Here is a 23,157-nt window from a genome sequence, read left to right on the forward strand (position 1 = left end):
CATGTTCATTGTAATATAACTGATTGCATCATTTACTTTAAGGCATTGCATTGCATGGCATAGCATTTGCATTTGGCCTTATTGTTCCTAACTCTTTAGTCTAAACAACTGTTGATCAATATGTAATCCAGCCATGCCTTCATTGGTCTAGAGTCCAAACAACTCTTGTCATTATGATTGTCCAGTTATGGCTTTATAGGTTGTGAGTTCTACTCATATTCTATATGTAAGAACATCCGTGGCTTTATAGGTTCGGCGATTTTTTTTATTAGGGGTTTTATGTTAAAATATCCTATTTTCAGTCGAAATCTCGAAATGGATCAAAACAACTACCCATTCCATTCGAAATTATTTATTTATTTTTTAGATATATAAAGTAATTGTACCGCTTTGGCGGTACGAAACCAAAACTTGAAACGGTATTGAAATTTTGACAAACTTGAAATTTTAGTTTGAACTATGCATACCTACAGAGTCGCATGGTGTTTGATTTTGGCAAAGGTTGAAACCGAAGCTGGACTGAAATCTCGAACTGTACACTATGATAGTATGATCATTGGCTTGTGTTTGTGTTTTCTTCTCTGGACATGCAATATGGGGTCAGTATTTATACAACAATGGAAAATAACCAAATATAGCAACATGACAATAATACCCCTATAATGAGAATTAAATAAACAACCGTTATACTAACAGCTGTAATTAAACTTGGACGAAAAAAGATATGAATGTACTAGACTAATGTTATTGTGCTTTTTAGGAGGTCATGTGTCTGCTGTTTCTTAGTTTACAGTTGATTATTATTTGATATAGAATTAGTATTATTGCAGGCTTGGTATAGGAGAGGTATGGCAAAGGCTTCCATGGCGAATTATGAAGAGGCAGTCTGTGATTTGAATGTTGCTCTGGACATGGAGCTCTCTTTATGCCGAAAGGCCCAGATAAAATGTGAGATCGACACAATTTTAGACCACTGCAGGAGGACTAAGGGGACAGGTAGCCCTGGGGATAGTTCTAGCGAACGGAATGTTGGATCCTATAGTAACTCAATCTCTATGATTGGTAAGTTTTGAATTGTTGTCTTTGTTTCTGCTAAAATGATTGAACTTTTTAGTGTTTATGTTTCGAACCATCTCTAGCCTCCAACTCAGGTAAAACTGATGCATGTTCGAAGAGTGCACCAGGTGGTAGATGACATAATGGTAAATCAGTGCCATTGGATTGCATAATTGAAAATATTTAATTGAAGTTGTGACATTGTAGCTTTGATGTTTCTTTCAATTTTTACTTTTTATGTTAACCCCCTTATTTTTCCACCGTGATTCATTCTTGTTCCGTCTGCAGATTACCTATACACAAGTTTGAGCATTCTCTGATATGATATCTATGTAGAACATCTATACCATCCACAATATTCTCTTACGTGGGTGAATTTGTGCTGTGGGATGTTTGAAAATAGTTAAATGTTGCTTTCTAAGAGATGGTAAAAGGAGTGCTGCAACTATCCCCCTCCAAAAAAAAAGAAAGAAAGAAAATAAAATATAGTGGTGGCATTCCTTTTAGGCTTTCCTTGCTGTGGCAACAATTCTCCTTCTCTGGTTTGAGGATAAATGTTTTCCTTCCCTCTCTATAGGGACTCGATCTGGTCAGTTGCAGTTAGGTAGATAAGTCTTCCAACAAGACGCCTATATTGACGTTTATCTGCAAATTTCTTATCATCACACACCCCCACCTTCAGATGAGGATCTGTAGGAGCATCCATAGGTTTGGAACCTATTATCTCAGTCTTAGATAGAAGATCAAAGCACATACTTCCTTTGTGAAAATAATTCCCTTTGTACTTTGAACAACTTCAATACCCAAGAAATAACTTGGTGTCCAAACATTTCTTTTGAAAGTGTTGATGCAAATATGCCTTGTCATCCTCAATGCCAGAGGAGTCGTCATCAGAATTTATGATATTAACATACCCAACCTGGACAACCACCTTGGACCCAGGCCGATGAACAAAAACAGAATGATCACTTGGTATCCAAATATTTTATTTGAAAGTGTTGATGCAAATATGCCTTGACATCCTCAATGCCAGAGGAGTCATCACCAGAAATTATGATATCATCAACATACATAACCAGGACAACCATAGTTGTCACGGCGTTAAATCGATCCAAATTGGTGGAGGGGTGGTTAATCGATTTGGCGACGAATCGCCCGTTGCGTTGCCATGGCAATCAAATCGCTAATGTGCCATTTTTTATTTTTCCTATTTTCTAAAGTTATTTAGTATGCTACTTTTTTATTTCTCCTATTTTCTAAAGTTATTTACCATGCTACAAGCCTACAATATATACCCTATAACATATAAAACCAACATTAAGCAACATCAAATCATCAAAAATCAACATAGCCCTATCAAAATCACCCTGCATTTTACAAAATATCGACTGCCTAGTGAATCAGGCGTGACCTGGCGTCCATGGCGTCGCCATGGTGACACTTATCAGCCAATGGCGACCGCCATTTGTGAGTCACGTAAATCGTAGCACTGCCAAAACTTCTTTTTCTGCCAGGATGGCAAATTTCCGTCTAGGCGACGCCTTCTTTTTTCTTCTAATTGGAGGGAAGAAGGGAGGAACAAGCACCCTTGTAGAGCGCAGTAAAACGGAGAGTTGTATGCCACGTGCGAGTAGGATGAATCGCTCCTTGAAAAAGAATCTATTGATTCTCTCCCAATTGGTTGGATCATAGTGTGCGATGATTTACTTCATGAGCGAGATCTTTGGTTCAAGTCCAGGATGGCTCAGCTGCGCCAGGGAAAAGAATAGAAGAAGCATCTTTTGTTTCATTACAAAATTGCGTAAAACATGTGAAAACTTTGAGCGATCCTTTAAAAGATATAACCATTGTTGTCAAGGTGTTGGCTAGGTGTCAAACCTAGGCAATGGAGACCACAAAGTGAGAAGGCTAGACATGATTGTATTGAGAGAGAATTCCTATTGTGGTCCAGCAGAACCTTTATAATATATATTCCAGCATTAGACTTTTAGAAGGAAACTACTAAGAGTAAAAGTGTAAATACACCTTACAACTTAGTTAAAGTAAATAACTAAAAGACACAAAACACATAGAACGACCCCCCCCACCCCCAATGATAGGGAAACTCTCCTATCATGTTTACATTTTAATAAACATCATATATCTTCATGTTTTTGTATGATCAACTAGATGTGTAGTATCACTTCAACCTTCATTCCCATGCAATGGCTAAAAGCGTTTGTTATCTCGAGTTCTTGGATGGAGTGCCGACTCTAATTTTTTCCATTTGTTTCCTTCTCATTGCTCCTTTCTTGTTTTTTTGTTTTTGTTTTTGTTTTTTCTTTTGAAGATTGAAGTTTCTCCTATCATCTCTTACCCTCATTTACTGAACGTTTTTGTATTGCCACTTTACAAACATTTTCAATCTGTAAATTAATCACTTTACCCTTAAGACATTGCTGTAGGTAAGATTTCTGTAGTCTTTTTCCAACTTTCAACCTCATTTTTTTTTCTGATCACTCTGCTGTATCTGTATCCTTACTAGTCATGGTGTTTATTCTTATGAGCTTCTGTTACCTTTAACAACTTTTGTTTCTCTTGCCTATAATAACTTGTCATATGCCCCCTTTTTCTGTTTGTTTCTGAGATAAATTTAGTTTATTTATGACAGATGAGCTACGCCCAAAAGTACTGCATTGTGTCTCCACAACAACTAAAGGAAGGGGTATGGCTTCATTAATTAACATAGCTAAAGCTTCCTTGGTTCACACTGAAGAACCTTATGCTGCGGTATGGATGATTGTTGTTGTTGGTTTTGTTATTTGTTGTACCCACCATCTATCATGTATTTTTATCATGGTAGCATATATGGGCTTGTTTTCACCAGAGATTAAAATGTGGTGGGGTACAATTCTTACTTGGTTCAGTGTTCTGCAGATTATATTGAAGCATTGTCGGGAAACACACTGTCATTTCTGCTTCAATGAGCTACCAGCTGATATTGTCCCATGTTCATCATGTTCAATACCATCGTACTGTTCCCAGCATTGCCAAGTACAAGCTGGAGGACAATTTGGAAGCAGTCCAAACAATGCTTTGATCCCTGAGAATATATCTAAAAATTTTGAAATGGCGGAAACTTCACCTAGCAATTCTGGATATATTGTTGCTGATGCAAACATTAATTGTATCCCCGAACACAAACATGAATGTGGTGGTGTACATTGGCCTGTAGTATTACCATCCGAAATTGTTTTGGCAGGCCGAGTTCTAGTGAAGTCAATTGAGCAAAGGAGGCACTCCAGCTTAACCTCCAAGCCCATAGAATCTTTGGTATCTCCCAAACCTTCTGTTTTGCATCCTGGATACATAATTCTGTTTATAATCTTGGTGTCCTGTGTAAGGATCTAAGATGATACTTATGGCATTGATTACTTTTCTCCTAGGACCTCTTTCACAATTATGCTCAAATGACCCCAGAGAACAAATTGGAGTTGCACATTTATTCAATTGTACTGACCCACTGTCTTCAGCGTTATTATGGTTCTATATTTCCTTTAACTGGCACTTCTGCTTCACAGGTATGCTTGAAACTCCTTTTGCCTACTAAACACCCAATACATTTTGCAATTAGACCAGTACTTGATTTTCTTTAATCTTATGATGACTTGTATAGTTCTGGTCTTTCTCTTTGTTGGACTGAAGAGGGATGAATATATGAACCTATTTGGATAAGATTTTCTTTGTTTCTCCTTCAGCATGCATTGATGGTAAGGGCTAAAACCTGATGTCCTGGCTGCTGTGACATTTCAATAATAAAAAAAAAAATTAATTGGAATTTTGAGAGTCAATTCTCGTGCTAATGGCAGACCTTTTTTTTTTTGGGGGGGGGGGGAATGAATAAATAAATCTATTACCAAAGGGGAGAAGAATATACAAGAGCAAAGAAAAGAGAAAGAAGGGGGGGGGGCAAAAGGGACCAGCCCTACAAATACAGAGCCCCACTTAGGAAGAGGGGCCTAGTGGAGGAGGAATCAAAGGGTGGGTGGACTGTGGAGATAAAGGAGATGAGCATGTTCCTTGGGGTGTCCCGGACAGCATGAGGGCGAAGAGTTCCAAGTTTGGAGCTAACATGAAAGAAGATGGCCTTCCAAATCTTATCAAAAGAATGGGAGTTGGAAGTCCATCTACGACCTTTTCTCTCCATCCAGATATGGTTAATGGCAGCACAGAAGGCAAGCTTCCCGGTAGTGTGACAGATGGTAGAACCAACGAAGTCATATTGACCCAAATCCATTCTCTGCTCGAAGGTAGGACAGATTTCTTGGCAGACCAACAGCTATTAAAAACATTTTTCCAAGAAGTGGATGAGGAAGGGCAAGAAAGAAAAGAGCTGATTAACAACTTCGATGCCATTCCAGCAGAGACAACAAGAGGGTGAAACCTAGATGTGTTGGTAGATGAGGAAGGACTGCTTGGGGAGGCAGTTTGAGATAGCCTGCTAATTAGTGAAACTGTGATGAGGGATATGACCTTTGAACCAGATGGTATTGCACCAAGGAGCAAGAGGGCTTTTTGAACGAATGTAGTTCCAAGTAGAGGCAGAACTAAACATGCTCGAGGGGGAGAGGGTCCAAATAATCTTATCCTCCCTTCCACGATGACCGGTGGGATAGGGGGAAGGGAGGACCAAAGATCCACAAGGGGGAGGGGGAGGGGGAGGGGGAGGTGGGGGGGACCAGTCTCCATTTGAGATGATGGAGGCAACAATTGAGGATTTGTTAAAGCCAAATGCGTTAATGGTTCTAGGGGAGGTAAGAGGGGAGGATGCCAGATGGGTGCCAGGGGTCGAGCCAGAGAGATGTAGAAGAGCCATTCCTAATGATGCAAGAAATAACACCAAGAGTAGTTGATCTGGTGTTAAGGATTTGGCGCCAGATCCAGGAGGAACCAGAAGGGGAGGGGGGAAGTACAGATTGAGTCCTTTTGAGGAGAGAGGAGTAGACCCAAGAAACCCAAATACTGTTGTGTTTGGAGGTAATTTTCCAAATGAGCTTGAGGATTCCTGAAGTACTTCATGGATTCTTCTGAGCCCCAAGCCACTTTCTGATTTGGGGAGACAGACTTGAGCCCAACTTAAAGGGTGAAGGAACTTAGAGGAATCAATCCCTTTCCAAAGGAAGGAGCAGAAGAGATTTTCAATGGACTTGGATGTGGAGGCAGGGAGGACAAAGATGTCAGACAAATAAAGGTACATGGATTGAAGAATAGATCAGATGAGGTCCAGGCGGCCTGCGTAGGATAGGAGCTTGCCTTTCCAAAGCTGAAGTCTTTTCCTCATTTGATCAAGTATGGGAGAATAGTGATGAGCCGCAAGTCTAGAGGAAAGAGGGGGAGACCAAGGTATTTGACAGGGAGAGAACCGGTGGAAAAGCCCGTAAGCTCTAGGAGACGAGCTTTAGAGGCATCAGAAATACCCCAGAGAAAAAGGTTAGATTTGAGGAGATTAATGCGAAGGCCTGATAGGCTTTCAAAGAGGTGAAGGGAGGACATTGTGGTGGAGATGGAAAGATGGTCAACTTTGGAGAATATCATAAGATCATCAGCGAAAGCCAAATGGGTAAGGTTGAGGGATTTGCATTTGGGAATCGGGGAAATGAGCTGCTGATCTGTGGAGGATTGGATGGAGCGGGAAAGATCCTCAAGGGCAAGAGAAACGAGGAAGGGGGAAAGAGGACAACATTGACGGATATCCATTGAGGATGTGAAGTATCCGACAGGGCTGCCATTTACCAACATTGAGAAGTGGGGGGAGGAGATGCAGGAGTGGATCCAATGCACAAAGATTGGAGGGAAGGACATCTGGAGCAAAACTTTTGAAATGAAGTCCCATCTGATGGAATCAAAAGCTTTGTGGATATCAATCTTGAGGAGGGCAGCAAGGGAACGGGCAGATCTATCAAAATCTCCAACAATTTCAACAAAGAATGATGTTGTCTGCCAGCAATAAAAGCAGACTGGTTTGCATTGACAAAAAAATCAATGACAACTTGAATATGATTGGCTAGAATTTTCGCAATGAATTTCTAAAGGAGATTACAGAGGGAGATAGGTCTAAAATCGGGCATTGAGGTTTTGCTTTCCTTTTTTGGAATGAGACAAAGGAAGGAAGAGATCATTTCTACAGTCCTCTCTCACAAATCAAACAAGGCCCTTGGCCCTGATGGTTTTAGTATGGGATTCTTCTCCTCCTCTTAGGACATCATCAGACGGAATGGCAATGGGTGGGGGAGGAGAAGGTCTGGAATAAATTTATTGAGCAAATCTGGGGGGAGGTGGGTGAGGGAGGATAAGAAGGGGGATGGAAAAGCTTAGAGAAGGAGACAACTTTCGATTTGATATCGGAAGGGGAGAGAAGGGTGACTCCTTCCTAAGAGAAGTGCTTGGTAATGGAGTTGGCATTAGTTCTGGCTTAGAGGGGAACTGTGAAAGAAAGCAGTATTGGAGTCACCCAACTCAAGCCATTTGATTCGAGATTTTTGGCGAAGGAAGCTTTCTTCCTCGGGCAGAAGGATGGCATATTCTGAAGAGACCTACTTTTCTTCCTCCGTTATGGAAGGGTTATGGAGATCAGTCAGGAGTCTGATTGTATTAAATCAAGCTTTTCCTTGCAAGAGGAGGCTCTGGAAGAAATGTTATCAAAGGAAGAGGAATTCTAGCTCTTGAGAGCACATTTAACATTCTTGAGCTTCCAGGAAAAGGCAATGAGTGGGGAGGATAAAGCTTGAATTGGGATGTCCCAAGCTTTACAAACAATGGGAAGAAATTCATGATGGATGGTCCACACGCCAAAGAATTCAAAAGGCTTAGGACCAAAGGAGATGGAGGGCTGGACTTTAAACCTTTGAAAATTAAAACTGTTTGAGAACACCTTTTGAGTGGAATCTTATTACTTGTAACAATATCAAATACAGGCAACCAGTTTTAGCAAAGCGAGAGAAAGAGAAGGAAGAGAAGAGGAAGAGAAGAGGAGAGAGAGAGAAGTGCAAGCCTGGAGGAGAAAATGGACTCAGGGTTTGGTCAGACTACCAAACCTTGACCTCCATATTGTATTATATAATGTAGTGACTTCAATAAATTACAAGAGTACCCTTGATTAATAAACATTACATAAAAGAATCCTAATCACAGAATTATATTCCCAAAACCTCCCTTGCTCTAGCACTAATACAATAGTGACACTCTTAACACTCCCCCTCAAGCTGGTGTATTTACCTCGCCCATGCCCAGCTTGGAACAGCCTTTCCGGAAAGCAAGACTAAATAGAGGCTTGGTAAACATAATACCCAACTGATTTGCAGAAGAAACGAAGGGGGTATCATTCAACTTCCTCATTGCCATGGTTCTACATCTTGGAAATTTTGACTGAAATTTTGCACAGTTTGGTGGTTTTGACCTAACACGAGACGAAACCAGGTATGACCAAAATTTCAGAAATTTTGGCCCAAATTTCTAGCAATAGCCCAGAAAAAAAAAATACCAAGTTTGAACCAGGTTTCGGAAGTTTTGACCTAAATTTCGGTTTTGACATTATTGCATCCCTCATAAAGTGACAGCCAACTTTAATGTGTTTGGTTTTTTTGTGAAACACCGGTTTCTGGCAATATAGATAGGAGTTTGATTATTGCATAAAATCTTCATAGGTTTAGTAACTGGAAACCCCAACTATTGAAGCAATTATTTTAATCACATTAACTCGGTTGCAAAATGAGCCATGACCCTATACTCAGCCACAACATTAGACTTGGCCACTGTCGTCTTCTTCTTGCACCTCCATGTGACAAGAATACCACCAATAAACGACGGAAACTTGTGGTAGACCTATCACCATCAGCACTGGCCTAGTCTGCCTCATATTATCTTACCACATCAATATGCTGATGAGGTCGGTGAATGAGCCCCTTTCATGGAGCAACCTTAAGATGCTTTAATATTCAACATGCTGCCTTCTAGTGAGCCATCTTAGGTGACTCCATAAATTGATAATAACCCCAAATGATATGTCTAATTTAGTAGTAGTAAGGTAAATGCGTTTTTCTACTAATCTCCTGTACCTGTGCTTATCATCAAACTCCTTACCATCATTTGTCCCAAACTTCTGTTGTGAGGCTATAAGTGTATTACTTGGTTTGGAAGCAAGCATACATTTCTCAAACAAAAGATCTAAAACATATTTTCTCTGTGAAAGACTAATCCATATTTTTCTGAGAGAGACTAATCCCTCTTTTGCTCCGAAGCATTCAATAACAAGAAAATAACTGAGGGCACCAAAGTCCTTTATCTGAAAATGCTGCTATGAATAAGATTTCACCTTGGTAATCCCAGATGCATCATTTGCAGATATGATAATATCATGGACAACCAATACAATCAACCTAGAATCCCGGTGACAAACAATCACTGAATGTTTAGAATAACACTACGAAAATCCACACCTGGTAACATTCGAATTGAACTCATCAAATTAAGCTCCAGGTGACTGTTTTAGGCCACTAATCGCCTTGTGTAACTTACAAAATTTTCTAGCATTCTCCCATAGAGCAAAATACCCTGGATGTTGCTTCCTTTATGCCGCCTCGTGTAAATCACCATATGAGAAAGCATTTTTGATATCCAACTAATATAACAGCCAATTATAATTCACAACTAAATTAAGGCGAGCAACAAGAGAAAAAGTCTGGAAAGTAATCCGCATTGTAGGTATGAGTATAACCTTTTGCAATGTTTTTAGCCGTTCAACATAGTCATCCGGTGATGTAAATCATTCTGCTGCTAATATTGTTGGTACTCAAAGGCCCGGACTTGCTCTACACCTAGTGAGACGTGTCACGTGTGTCCAATATTGGTTTGTATGAAGGGGAAGAAGACGATGAAGTAAACCCTTGTCAGATCAATGATAAACACAACTTGAAGCTGGACTTGAAGGAATACAACGGAAAGCATGACCCTAACTTTCTATGATTGGCTCAATGCCTTGGATATCTACTTCAAGTGGTATTGCCTATCAGAAAAACGTAAGGTGCAACTGCTGCAACAAAACTCATTGGAGGGGCTAAGGATTTGTGGAATACTCACGGAGATAAACTGATACGGCGACTTATGGAACCACAAACATGGGAGGATATGAAAGACATTCTCAAGGAGAAATTCCTTCTCATTTCCTATTGTCGACGTCTGCATGATCAACTTAGCAGTGTTTGGCAAGGTACCATGACAGTTGATGAGTCCATTGATAAATCCAACAAAGTGGTTCAAGTACATATGTTTACGAAGACGAAGAACAACTTATATCCCGATTCAAAATTTCAAATTGGGATTAAGACCTGATATCTGGGACAAGATTGGTGTGGTTGAAAACCAAAACCTAGATCATTGTGTTGGAAAGGCTTTGGATGCTAAAGACTTGATCAAGGCCATTCCCCGTTGTTTGAACAATCAGTCCATTGAAGGAAGCCATTCACTCCTACTTGACCTAACTACATGCCTACCCGAGATCCACAAGTCACATCGGATAAGGGTATGGCACCAGTAAGGAGGCACTAGGAACAAAGTGCTATCATTGTGGTGGTGTAGAACACTTCGCCAATTTCTGTCCAAAACATGGCAAGATTAATTTCATCATTACCGCCATCGAATCCAACCCGGAGATGCTAGTTTGTGAACCCCAACTTGATGATGATTGGGCTGTAAATGCTACAATGGAAGGTGAGGAAGGTGAGTACACTGATGAACTTGAAGACGATGGTGAAGACCCTCCCCAAATCTGATGGAGGGCTGGATTTTATAAGAATTAAGGATGTCAATCTTGCTGGCACCCTTAAATTGATTTGGAAATTAGCCTCCAAGAAACACAACATCTGGATCTCCTAGATTTATGTTGGCCCCCTCTGTAGAGACTTGATTATGTCGGTTGCCCCTTCCTTAAATGCCTCTTGGGTTTGGTGCAGGATATTACAGGTCAGACACATTACTATTGAGGTCATATTCACCAAGATTGATAATGGCCTCGCTCTACCTCCTTTTGGCTTGACAAGTGGCATCATCTAGGTGTCCTCTCTATTGTAGTGAGCTTCAGAATTATCTACTCGGGTCTTGATAGAAGCTGCATGGTTTCCTCCTCCATCTCCCATGGTGTATTGTCCCCCCGATTCCCCTCCTTTATCTGATATTTGGAGATACCTCCCCCCCCATCCCTTGGTCATCGCGGTAGAGGCGATGTTGTTATTTGGCTGCCTTTGACTTCAGGTATCTTCAGTTCTTATTCAGCTTTAGATTTGGTGAGGTTTAGAGGCCTCCCTCCTCTTGGCACAAGATTGTTTGGTTCAAAGGTAATATTGGCATTCCCTTTACAACTGCCTCCCCACGTAAATTTTCCTCATCCATCGCTGCATCTAGGTTCCCCCTCCTTGCTGCCTTTGTTGGAATGGTATAGAGAACACGAATCACCTATTCTTCTCTTGCCCCTTTGCTGCCTCCGTTTGGAAGAAAGTCCTCAATAGTTGTTGGCCGACCAGGAGAAGAACTCTTCCTCTTCAAAGAGAGTGGATATTGGACATGGGTTGATATGACGTTTGGTAGGAACTCTATTTGGGACACCGCTAAGACGTTAGCTTTTTGTGCCTCCATCAACTCATCAACCACATTTGGATCTAACACAATCTCCATAGATGGACTTCCAACTCTCGCTCATCTGATAAGATTTGGATGCCATCTACTTTGATGTCCGTGGAAAACTAGCCATGCTCCCTCATTTGTTTGTAAGTGATTCCCCAAGGAACAAGCTCATAGTTGTGTCCTAGGGTCTCACCCTCTCCATCTTGCAGCCACCTCTCCTTTTGACTAGGCTTGCTTCTTTGTTCTCTTGTTAGTTTGTTTTTTCTCTTTGGCCCTTGGGCTTGTATATTCTTCTATTCTTTGTGATATAATCTTTATTCGTCCAAAAATAAGTTTGATGTTGCCAAATGAGACTTGTTCAGTGTTACCATTTGGCATTGCTATATAAGCTAATTGCTGAGGCCATTCTGGTTTGCCATGTTTAGTCTTTACATGTCTCAATTGCATGTTTAGGCTTGCTACAAAAAGTACATTGTCTGAAAGCCCAGTCTGTCTTCTCTCCACCACGACCACTCACCACGACCAAGGCCTCCCCTTGAACCACCAACTCTCACCGGAAAAGTAGAACCACGACCATGACTAGCAACAAAAGCAGAACTTTCCTTAGAAGTATCCTTAGAAGAGGATGATATGTCAGCTTTGGAGGGAGAGATAAGGTCTCATGAAGGGAAGAAGACAGCTTCTCCCCAGTAAGCAACCATCACTTCGTTGACTGAAAATCAGAATTTAACCCGATCATTAACATGTAAACTTGGAAGTTGGAACTCAACCCGCTGAATCTTCGACTGTTCTATGTCAGTAGTGAGAGGCTGGTAAACTTTGAGTTCCTCCCACATTACCTTAAGGGCATTGTAGTTCTTATTTAAAGATTTGTTCCCCATTTTACCATGTTTAGCCCATGTCCATCTGTCAGGCTGTTACCTTGGACCCAAGAAGGCTCTTGGACACTTAGGCAGTGCCTTAACTATGCCTAAAATTCTCAGCCTCTTTCTTTTCTTAAGAAAAGTCATTTTCCATGGCTTTTTGACATGACATTCAAACAGCAAGTTTCCTAGTTGATTATGCTGATGATAACTAGTTGACACTGTTCAGCTTAATTATAACAGTTTCTGAGCCTGGACTGTCTTGAGTCAGGCGAAGCATGTTACCAATGTTTCCATCTCTTGGAGTCTAGGGGTTAACTTGAGATATGTTTGGTACAGTTGGAAGGGAAGGGGACACCCAATTTGGTGAAAGCACTCAAAAGTGGGGCCATGCTCCAAACTTCTACAATAGTAGGAGGCTTTGGTACCGACTTGAAATTCTTTTCTCCTAGTTGTCAAGGCATCTAGGCTACCCAAGGCGCCCGTGTACGTGACCTAGGCGCCTGTATGCCTAGGTGACGTAGGCGACCGAGGCTCCTGTATGCCTAGTTGACGCCTTGACAAATATGGCTTTTCACAAACATTCACTGTTAGTTCTTACAATACATTAATTCATCACATAACAACCAAAAGTCATCCTATTCCGGCCAACTCCCAGTGTGCAATACACCCAGCTCATCATGCCTCAGGTTCAACATTAAGCGATGTGAGGAGGACTTATAAAGTCCAATACCTAACAAAGTAGAAACCCACAAATGAGGACTGGTCCAAAAGCAAGCATACGACTGATGGATAATCTGGATGATAAATATGCCATGAAATGGGCAGCAGTGCTCACTTTACAATAAATTAAGTTAAATGGAACTGAACCTCTCAGAATCTCAAGTCCTGGAGGTTGCTGTTATATACAATACTCCATGGATGATGGATCACAATGTCTGATTTTCTACTATCTTTAAATTTAATATGATGTAAAACAACCAAATCTCAGGGAAAGTTCCAAAACACGGAAGAATTTTGTTCATAATTCTCCGCCAACCTGTAATTTTTTTTCTTTTTTTTTTATCAGCAACAAAATAGAAAAATTTCAATTGAAAAAAGATGGTTGCAGTTGATCAATGTATCATTGTACAATCACGCCAACCTTCCTACCCCCAACCCCCCCCACCCCCCCCCAAAAAAAAAAAAAAAAAAAAAAAAAAAAAAAAAAAAAAACCAAAAATTAAAAAACCTATTGTCATGTCAGGCTGTAATTTCAGTTTTTCATTTGGTGAACATTAGCTATATGGCCGGTGTGGTCTATAAGCTCCCAAACTTTTCTCAGCACTTAAAGATATCTGTAAGGAAATAGACATTCTGAAATGGCAACTTACTGATGAAGATTTGTTACTATCAGTGAAGAAGATACGAGAACTCGAGATGTAGAGTGGAAGAGGGAAGAAAAAGAAAAGAAGGGAGAGTTGTGTTAGACCAGTAAACTCCACCTTCCTCACTCTTATATTCTTTGCATATTCATCAGACGATGCATAATATTTTTTTCATTTATATGAATAATATGTTTTTCTTGATAAATGACCTATGCAAGCATGCTTCGATGATAATTTATTTTCTGGCGGTTCTTATCGTTGGCAATTCATGGTGTAAATCTTTATGACAAAAGGTTATGTGCCCCCCACCCCCATCCAATGGTTGAGGGCATGACTGTGTACGTACAGGACCTGTGCATAAAAACTTGGTCGAATCCTTATTTACTAAAGGTGGGGAAACTATATTATTAGAGAAATTACAGTTAAAAGGGAATAACAGTGCTAGATTCTATTACTTTGGTTTACCTTGTTAAAACTTACTCCTTGTTTTAGTCACAGTGATTTTCAACTCTTGTATACTTCTTGTGGATGCAGGTGGTAATACTTATATCTCAAATCAAGGTAAATTCTATGGCTATTGTCCATATGAAATCAGTAGAAGAATATAGTTCATCGAAGCAGTCAGGACCACAGTTGTCAAGGGTTACTAATGTAGAACAGGTTTGTGCTTATGACTATCGATTCTTTATCACCGTGGGCCACTTTCCATCAAAAAATTTGTATATCCATGTCTATGGCTACGCTTCCATGCCTGCATTTGTTTTCCTTGTGTTCAAAGTCATCTAATTTATATATTTTATTTCCTTGTTTATGATGAAAATTAGAGAACTAACATGCTGCTTTGATGGACTAAAGAGAAACTGATGAATTCTGATAATACAGTCATAAGGGAGAAACTTTCATCTTTCTTAATGTTAAAGAAAGTTGTGAAGAATAAGTTGAGGGAATGGATTGGCTTGTTTTAGATGATAGAGACCGTTCTTATTAGATAATGAGATAACGGATTTCAAATTAGGTATCTATAGCCATAGTTTGAAATTTCGACTGGAATGGTTGAAATTTGGGCCATATCACAAGTGCTCGATACGATATACCAGAGTACTTTTAAAAGTCCCCAATTTTGACCCATTTCGACAGATTTCAACAAATTTCGATCATTTCGACCAACTCGATGGGTTTGACCATTTTGGTATGACCAGCCCCTTATGAAAGGGCTTGTTTCATGCTTATTTTGCAAAATCTACTTGATGGGGAAATCAAGGTGTACAGTCGAAAGAAGAAGAAGATTCAACCAGGTCCATCTTTGTGGTTGGAGGATTAAACAAGGAATGTGAATTGAAAAAAAAGCCAAGAGCAAGGCCCCCCACCCCTCTCACGATTCTCTCTCTTTCCATCACGTCTTCTCACTTTCTCTCTCGCCTCTTTCCTCTCTTTAGTCTCTCGGTTCTCCCTTCTCTCCTCTCTTGTCTCGCCTCCCTCTCTTTTTCCATTCTTTTTTCTGCTGCTGTTTTATATCCCCTTGAGACTGAACTGCTGCTGCTGTATTTTTTTTTCTTCCTTTTCCTTAATGTTGAACTGTTGCTGCTGATCTCCCCTGCCATTACACCACTGCTGCTGCTACACACTGCTGCCATTACACCACTGCTGCTGCTACACACTGCTGCCATTACATCACTACTGCTGTTACACACTGCTGCCATTACATCACTGCTGCTGCTACACACTGCTGCCATACATTACTGCTGCTGCTACCCTCGTCTACTGCTACTCTCGGTTGTTGTTTACTCTCCGCTGGTGTTGATCTCCTTTCAATGAATGGATTACTGCTGGCTGTACCTGTTGTCTGTGAGTTGCTGAGAGCCCCAACATCATTCACCAAGCTGCATTGACAATACTGTGGATCTCTCTGCAACCGGCTGGACTTGTCTTCATCAACTAAAGGTGGATTGCATTTCTTTATTTTGGAGGACCTTGATCTCTTCTTTTCTCCTCAGATCTGGACAGCAGTACGGTAAAACATTAAACTAAACCCTCCCCACCTCCATTAATCCCTATTATATATTGCAGCCCATGGACATTGAAGCCAGCCTTTGCCCTTTGTTTATGCCTATTTATACCCGTTGTTTTAAGTTGTTTCATCACTGTTATATCTCCAAAAAAGCCTGCTGATTTTCTATTTTAGTTGGTTGCTAGAGGACATTGATTGTTTGCATATCTAATTTGGGTGTCTAGATTGATTTGTGCTGAACCTAACATTCGTATGTCGTTTGTTCCCTTCCCCATGTCCCCACTTGAAACTTAAGTAAGAATTTATGTGTTTTTTCGTCTAGATTATTATTGCTTTTGGCTACTTTGTTTGTTAGTCTCATTTTATCTTGCATGCTTAATCTTGTTTGCTGAGTTTCTTTTTGTCCTATCTACCTAAGCCCCTTGAGTTGACCCTACCTAGTTAGTTAATCTTGTAGGAGACCTAGTCACCTAGGAACCCCCTACATCACTACTTCTCTCTCCCCTATTTTGACTGTAAGAGGTGGGAAACATAGGAAATCAGCCCAGAAATTGAAATTTCTCTATCAATTTTTCATACTACGCTTGAGTCTTACACAAGTAAACTACATCTACCTAAGGAAGGGTTTTGGGAGCGAAAAGCTAAAACCCCATTTTCCCCAATTATCAATTTTTTTTTTTGTACATGGTACTTTTAACTATATTAGAATGATTTCAATTTTTATTATTTGTTTTGCATCCTCTACATTATGTTTTGTTTGTTTTAATCGTGTATTTTCCATTCTTAGTAACTTATATATGTAGTACTAGAGTACCTTTAGTTAACGTACACTAGCAAACTTGGGTCAACACCACAAATATCACTTTAGGTTTTTTTTTTCGCCATGAAACTAATTTTTTGAATAGGTTAGAATTGTAAAAAATAGGGCATACCAAAAAAAAAAAAAAAAAAAAAACAGCTTGGGGGACTAAACCAAGGTGTCCACCATTGTAGGTAAAATTCCTAGGTTTCCATTAAATTTCGGAAATTTTGAACCTTGTGTATAGTTAAGGGTGAGTCATCACACAATCACAGTTCTTTGACTACATACAATGAGTCTAGATGTAACCCTTATCCTTAACACTTTCCCTCAAGTTGGAGCATAGATATCCATCCCTCATGCCCAACTTGAATACAATAGGATGAAATAAATTTCAAGCCCTTTTATGAAAACATCAGCTAGTTGGTTCTCGGGAATTGATGAATGTTATGCATATTGAGCCTTGTTCAATCTTATCTTTGATGAAGTGCCTACCAATCTCATTGTGCTTTGTCCCGTCATGTTGTACTGAATTATGATCTATATTGATTGCTGCCTTATTGTTACATTTGAGCCTTATGGGTCCTTCAGATGTCACTTCTAGATCACTCAACATTATTTTTGAGCCAGATAAGCTCACATACACCCTGTGCCATTGCTTGATATTTTGCTTCTGCACTTGATCGAGATACTACTGGTTGCTTTTTTTCTTCGCCACGTGACCAAATTGCCCCCAAGGAATGTACAATAATCTGAAGTGAATTGGCGATCATAAACAGGACCAGCCCAGTTAGCATTAGTGAAGGATGCCATTATTTGAAAATAGGTTGATGGAGGGCCAGTAGGGAAGGAGAAGGAATTAAAGTTGTAGGGGGAAACGGAATTGCACAAGAGAAAGGGGGGAGGCGAAGAGAATCACACACTCTTTGGCCACACAGGGCACTCATAACCACCGACTCAATTCATTCTCAATTTGGCTTCTCAATTGTTGGTTACACATGTATTTAAAGGAAATAAAACTACTAAAACTGGAAACCAACTCTAAGTAGGAAACTCACTTAATCTATGGAAGCTAAAATAAAACTACTAAAACTAGAAGGATTAACATTGCATGTATCCAAGAGACTAGATGGAAAGGGATGAAAGCTAAGATGTTGGACGACTTTAAACTTTGGAATTTGGGAGACCAGAGTGGAAGAGGCGGAGTTGGCATCGTGGTGGATAAAGACCTAAAGAACGATGTGGTAGACGTTAAAAGAGTGGGAGACATGATTATATCCTTAAAGATGGTGTTAGATAAAGATGTGGTCAACATTGTTAGTGTTTACGCTCCACAAGCAGGATTGGATGAGAGTTGCAAGCTACAATCTTGGGAACACATGGATGAATTGATGCATAGTTTTAGACCGGATGAAAAGATTATTATGGGAGGCGATTTGAACGGACACATTGGGAAGGATAGGAGAGGTTATGCAGAGGTGCACGGAGGTTATGGTGTTGGTGAGAGGAATGAGGAGGGAATCTCAGTTTTGGACTTTGCAACTGCCTACGATCTATCTATTGCTAACACTCTTTTCGCTAAAAGGAAAGAACACTTAATTACGTACAAAAGTGGATAGCATTCCAGTCAAATAGACTTCTTCCTCACTAGAAGGCCTGATAGATGGATGTGTAAAGATTGTAAGGTCATACCTGGGGAGAGTTTAACCTCTCAACATAGATTGTTGATCTTGGACATGTACTTCCGTTTACCGAAGAAAAAAAGAAGGAACCAAGTGTGCCCTAAGGTTAGGTGGTGGAGATTGAAAGGAGAATCAGTGGGGTTCTTTACAGATAATGTGGTGAAGCATGGAAAGTGGGATTGTGACGGGGACGCCAACGCAATATGGAATGAGATGACAGGTTGCACGAAGAAAATTGCTGAGGAGGTTCTAGGGGTGGCTAGGGGTACTAAGTTGGTCCCTAGAGAGACTTGGTGGTGGGATGTTGAGGTTCAGACTGACATCAAGACTAAGAAAGATAATTTTAAAATTTGGCGGAGGACTAGGGAAGTTGAAGAGAGAGATATAAGGCCATCGGGAATGAGGCAAAAAGGATTGTGGGGAAAGCACGGGCGAGAAAATATAATGACTTCTACAAAAATTTAAATACCAAGGACGGGGAAAAGGCTATCTATAAGATAACTAAAATTCGAGAAAGGAAGAGTAGAGATCTAGACCAGGTTCGATGTATTAAGAGTGAGGATAGTAGAGTACTTGTGAATGATGAAGACATAAAGAGGAGATGGGATGAGTATTTTTGTAACTTGCTTAATGGAGACAATTGTAATTGGAGTGGTTCGAGTAGCCTGCCCCACAACAGGAATCACAAGTATGTATGCAAGATCAGAGAGACTGAGGTTAAGGAAGCCCTAAGGAAGATGAAAGTAGGGAAGACACCAGGCCCGGATGAGGTTCCTATTGAAGTGTGGAAGAGTTTGGGACCACGTGGTGTTGTTTGGTTGACAAGGCTGTTCAACAAGATTATAAACACGAATAAGATGCCTGATGAGTGGAGGAGAAGCTTTATTGTCCCAATTTACAAAAATAAAAGCGATATCTAGAGTTGTAACTACTATAGAGGCATAAAACTTATGTGTCATACAATGAAACTATGGGAGAAGGTACTAGAAGTTCGCCTAAGGAGAGAAACTAATATCTCAGGGAACCAATTTGGCTTCATGCCTGGGAGATCCACTACAGAAGCAATCTTCCTTTATTAGAAGGCTTATGGAAAAAGCTAGAACCTACAAGAGAGATCTTTATATGGTCTTCATTGACCTAGAAAAGGCCTATGACAGGGTTCCCAGAGATCTAATCTGGCAAGTTTTAGAGAAGAAAGAAGTGTCAAGTAAATATGTGGATATACTTAAAGACAAGTATAGAGATGTGGTGACTAGTGTGAGATCTGTGGGTGGCCAAGGTGTTGAGTTCCCGATTAATATTGGGTTGCATCAATGATCCGCATTGAGCCCTTACCTATTTACATTGGTCATGGATGAATTAACTAGGAATATTCAAGGAGAAGTCCCGTGGTGCATGCTTTTTGCAGATGATATTGTACTGGTCGGTGAAACAGTGCCAGAGATCAATGATTAGTTGGAACTATGGAGATACACTTTGGAATCGAAAGGTCTTAAGATAAGTAGAACCAAGACGGAATATATGAAGTGTAACTTCAATCGATTGAGGATTGATAGCGAGGAAGTGAAAATTGATGGGAGAGAGATCCCGTAATGTGACTGCTTCATATATCTGGGCTCTATGTTAAACAAAGAAGGTGAGATTGATGATGATGTTTCCCACAGAATTAAAGTAGGATGGATGAAATGGAGAGGGGCGTGATCGACGTATTCCTCTAAAGCTTAAGGGAAAATTCTATAGGACAACCATAAGACCTGCTATGATGTATGGTGCAGAATGTTGTGCAGTAAAGAAGCGTAACATAGATAAGTTGAGTGTGGCTGAGATGAGGATGTTGAGATGGATGTGTGGCAAAACCCGAAGAGATAGAATAAGGAATGCTCAAGTTAGAATAGATTTAGGAGTTGCACCAATTCAGGATAAGCTCAGAGAATGTCGATTACGATGGTTTGGGTATGTCCAAAGGAGGCCCTTGGATGCCCCAGTACGAAGAAGTGACCATATGTAGATGAATGGAGCTAAAAGGGCTAGGGGTAGGCCAAAAATGACCATTGAGGAGGTAGTTAAAAATGACATGCAAAAGTTAAGTCTTCACCCTAATATGGCATCTAACAGAGCTGTCTGGAGGGCTAGGATCCGAGTTGCCGATTGTTCGTGAGTGGGATGTCCCAAATTTTATTTTATTTATTTTTGTTTTTGGTGCTTTGCAGATCCATGTAGTTGACCCCATTTAGTTGGGATAAGGCTAAGCTTTGTTGTTGTTGTTATTATACTATCTCCTCCGTTTCTTACTTGAAATAAAAGAATATATAATATTCCCAAATAAATAAGACTTTCTAAATCCTTCTATACCAAAGGCTCATATATGGATCTAGTTCATCTATGTCTGGATACCCAAATGGGTTTAGATCGGTCCACGGTTGTGCATCTGCATCAGTTCCCCCGGTATTGCGAAAAATTCGTCGACGAGTTTTGTAGAATGATTGTGCATCTGCATCATAGGATGCCTTTTCCTGTTGCTGATTTCAAATCATGTATAGTGCCTCGAGATGAACTATCTTTGGGTCATGCAAGAAACAACCAAGGACCCCTACAACATAGGAATATCTAGCCTAGTATGAGAAAGGTGTGTCTACTGAATCTCCCCTGTGCAACTGAGTAGGTGATTAACCTCAATATGAGTATATGCATGCATACATCCAAGCATACCTGTCTCGCTGAGGAGATGTAGGACATTCTTCCTTTGGGCAATGAATATACCCTTCCTTGATCGGGCTACTTCAATTCCTAGGAAGTACTTGAGTGGTCCTAAACCCTTGGTTTTGAACTCCATAGCTAACTGGGATTGTTTTGAGGAGATCCTTATGTCATAATTGCCTGTTATTACTATATCGTCAGCATAAACGACAAGAACAATAACCTTTCCATCCTTGTTTTCATCAAAAAAGGTGTGATCAACGTGACTTTGCCTGTACCTAAACTTCTGCATAGCCTTCTAGGCTGAAATATATCCTCTCATTTGCCCTTGCCTACTTATCACCACATTTGGGCGTTGAAACGGCGCGTCTCTCTAGCTATGTAAGGATGAAAATACATGATATCGAGACAAAAAAAAAGATAAAAAAATATGAGGATCCATGCAAAATGGGGTTGGCTGAATATATTAAAGTGCTGATTGCCTACAAGGTGGATCTTGTTGTCTTGGTTAATGGTAGCCCGGTAGGTTATTTCTCTTCGTAAGTGGGTATTCGCCAGGGATGCCCTATATCTTCTTACCTCTTCTCCTTGGATATGGAAGTTCTCTCTCATAGTATTCATAGTTGTACGGATCAGCTACACATTTCTCCCATTCCTCAGTGCAATGCCATTAAGCTCTCTCACTTGGCCTCTATGGACGATCTCTCGATATTCTCCAAAGCTAGCGGTTAATCGTTGGAGACCATTTTGTCTTGACGATATTCTCCAAAGCTTAAAACTCTAAACAATACCATAATACTAAAAACTTTAACATCTGTTATTTGGTAGATTGATTGGTCATTGATTTTATACAATTTCATGGAGCCGAGTGCTACCTTTGGCTCGAACTAGGGGTATCAAAAAAGTCTGCTCAGCCCGAACCCGCCTTAGCCCGCCCTGAGCCCGAACAGGGCCTGGGCTGAGATTTTAGCCCATAGGGTGGGCTAGGGTTGAGAATTTCAGGCCCAAGGTCAGGTTGGGCTGGGCCCGGGTTGAGGTCTCAACCCAACACGACCTCAACCCAGGCCCAGCCCAACCCAACCCAACCCAACCCAACCCAACCCTATATATTAAGTATATAATAACATAAATATATTAATAATTATAAATGGGTACTTATAGGAAAAGGTCTGCAAAAAGCTTTCGTTTTCCACAATCTACATATATACGAAAACTTTGGTCTTTGACCTCTGCAATGCATCAAGATTCAAGATCAAGCAACCAAGTAACCAATAGTATTGGGCTGGGCTAGATTGGGTTAAGCCCGGCCTAATCAGGGTCCATCATGGTTGGGCTGGGTTGGGATAAACCCGACAGGGTTGGGCCTGGGCTGAGATATCCCTGCCCAACCTAGGGCTGGGCTGGGCTGGGCTGGGCAGGGCAGGGCAGGGCAGGGCTTGGCTTGGGTTGAGTTAATAGACCTTAGGGTTGGTCTAGGGTTTTAAAAAACCCAGCCCAACCCGGCCCATTGACACCCCTAGCTCGAACTGTGTTATTTTCACTCTCTTGTATAGGTTGTCTATTCTCATATTGTTTCGTATAGCTTATACTTTCTTTGAGAGAGAGTTAGACAGCCACCACCTAGTTTCCTTGTAAAGTTTTCATGGCACTTGAAAATTTTCTATCTCCATGAGTTACTTGTTATTCTTATATCATTGATCCTTTTCTTTTTTATGTTTGGAAATTTTGTTCATCTATGTTTTCAGCTTCAGTTGGTATATATTGCATTTCCTCTGATAATCTCTTCTTTGTGATGTATGGTGATTACAGGTCAGAGTTGGTCTAGCCATTTATTCAGTTGGTAGCTTGTTTAACCATTCGTGTCAACCAAACATTCATGCTTATTTCCTTTCACGTAGCCTCTCTATACGATCAACAGAATTTGTGGCGGCAGGTCAACCGCTGGAGCTATCCTATGGCCCACAGGTATAACATGAATGGTACTCAATTTGTATCCCTTCTTTTGTGTTGGTTTGGAGGGGTTGCTGTGCCG

At 40.5% G+C, this 23,157-nt stretch overlaps 1 protein-coding gene across 11 annotated transcripts in view; it reads left to right on the plus strand.

Moving 5' to 3' along the window:
• LOC122071808 (histone-lysine N-methyltransferase SMYD3) overlaps nt 1-23,157 on the plus strand; it is a 126,939-nt gene that overhangs the window by 9,520 nt on the left and 94,262 nt on the right. For all 11 annotated transcript variants that reach the window (XR_006138286.1, XM_042636230.1, XM_042636224.1 and 8 more), the window contains 6 exons: nt 831-1,062; nt 3,707-3,825; nt 3,973-4,368; nt 4,482-4,616; nt 14,474-14,599; nt 22,935-23,090. Coding sequence is in view for 10 of the 11 variants with exons in the window: in XM_042636230.1 (XP_042492164.1) it covers nt 831-1,062; nt 3,707-3,825; nt 3,973-4,368; nt 4,482-4,616; nt 14,474-14,599; nt 22,935-23,090 (1,164 nt within the window). In the remaining variant the exon portion in view is untranslated. The remainder of the gene's footprint in view (nt 1-830; nt 1,063-3,706; nt 3,826-3,972; nt 4,369-4,481; nt 4,617-14,473; nt 14,600-22,934; nt 23,091-23,157) is intronic.

Source organism: Macadamia integrifolia, unplaced genomic scaffold (assembly GCF_013358625.1).
Source record: "Macadamia integrifolia cultivar HAES 741 unplaced genomic scaffold, SCU_Mint_v3 scaffold_9A, whole genome shotgun sequence".
Classification (NCBI taxonomy): domain Eukaryota; kingdom Viridiplantae; phylum Streptophyta; class Magnoliopsida; order Proteales; family Proteaceae; genus Macadamia; species Macadamia integrifolia.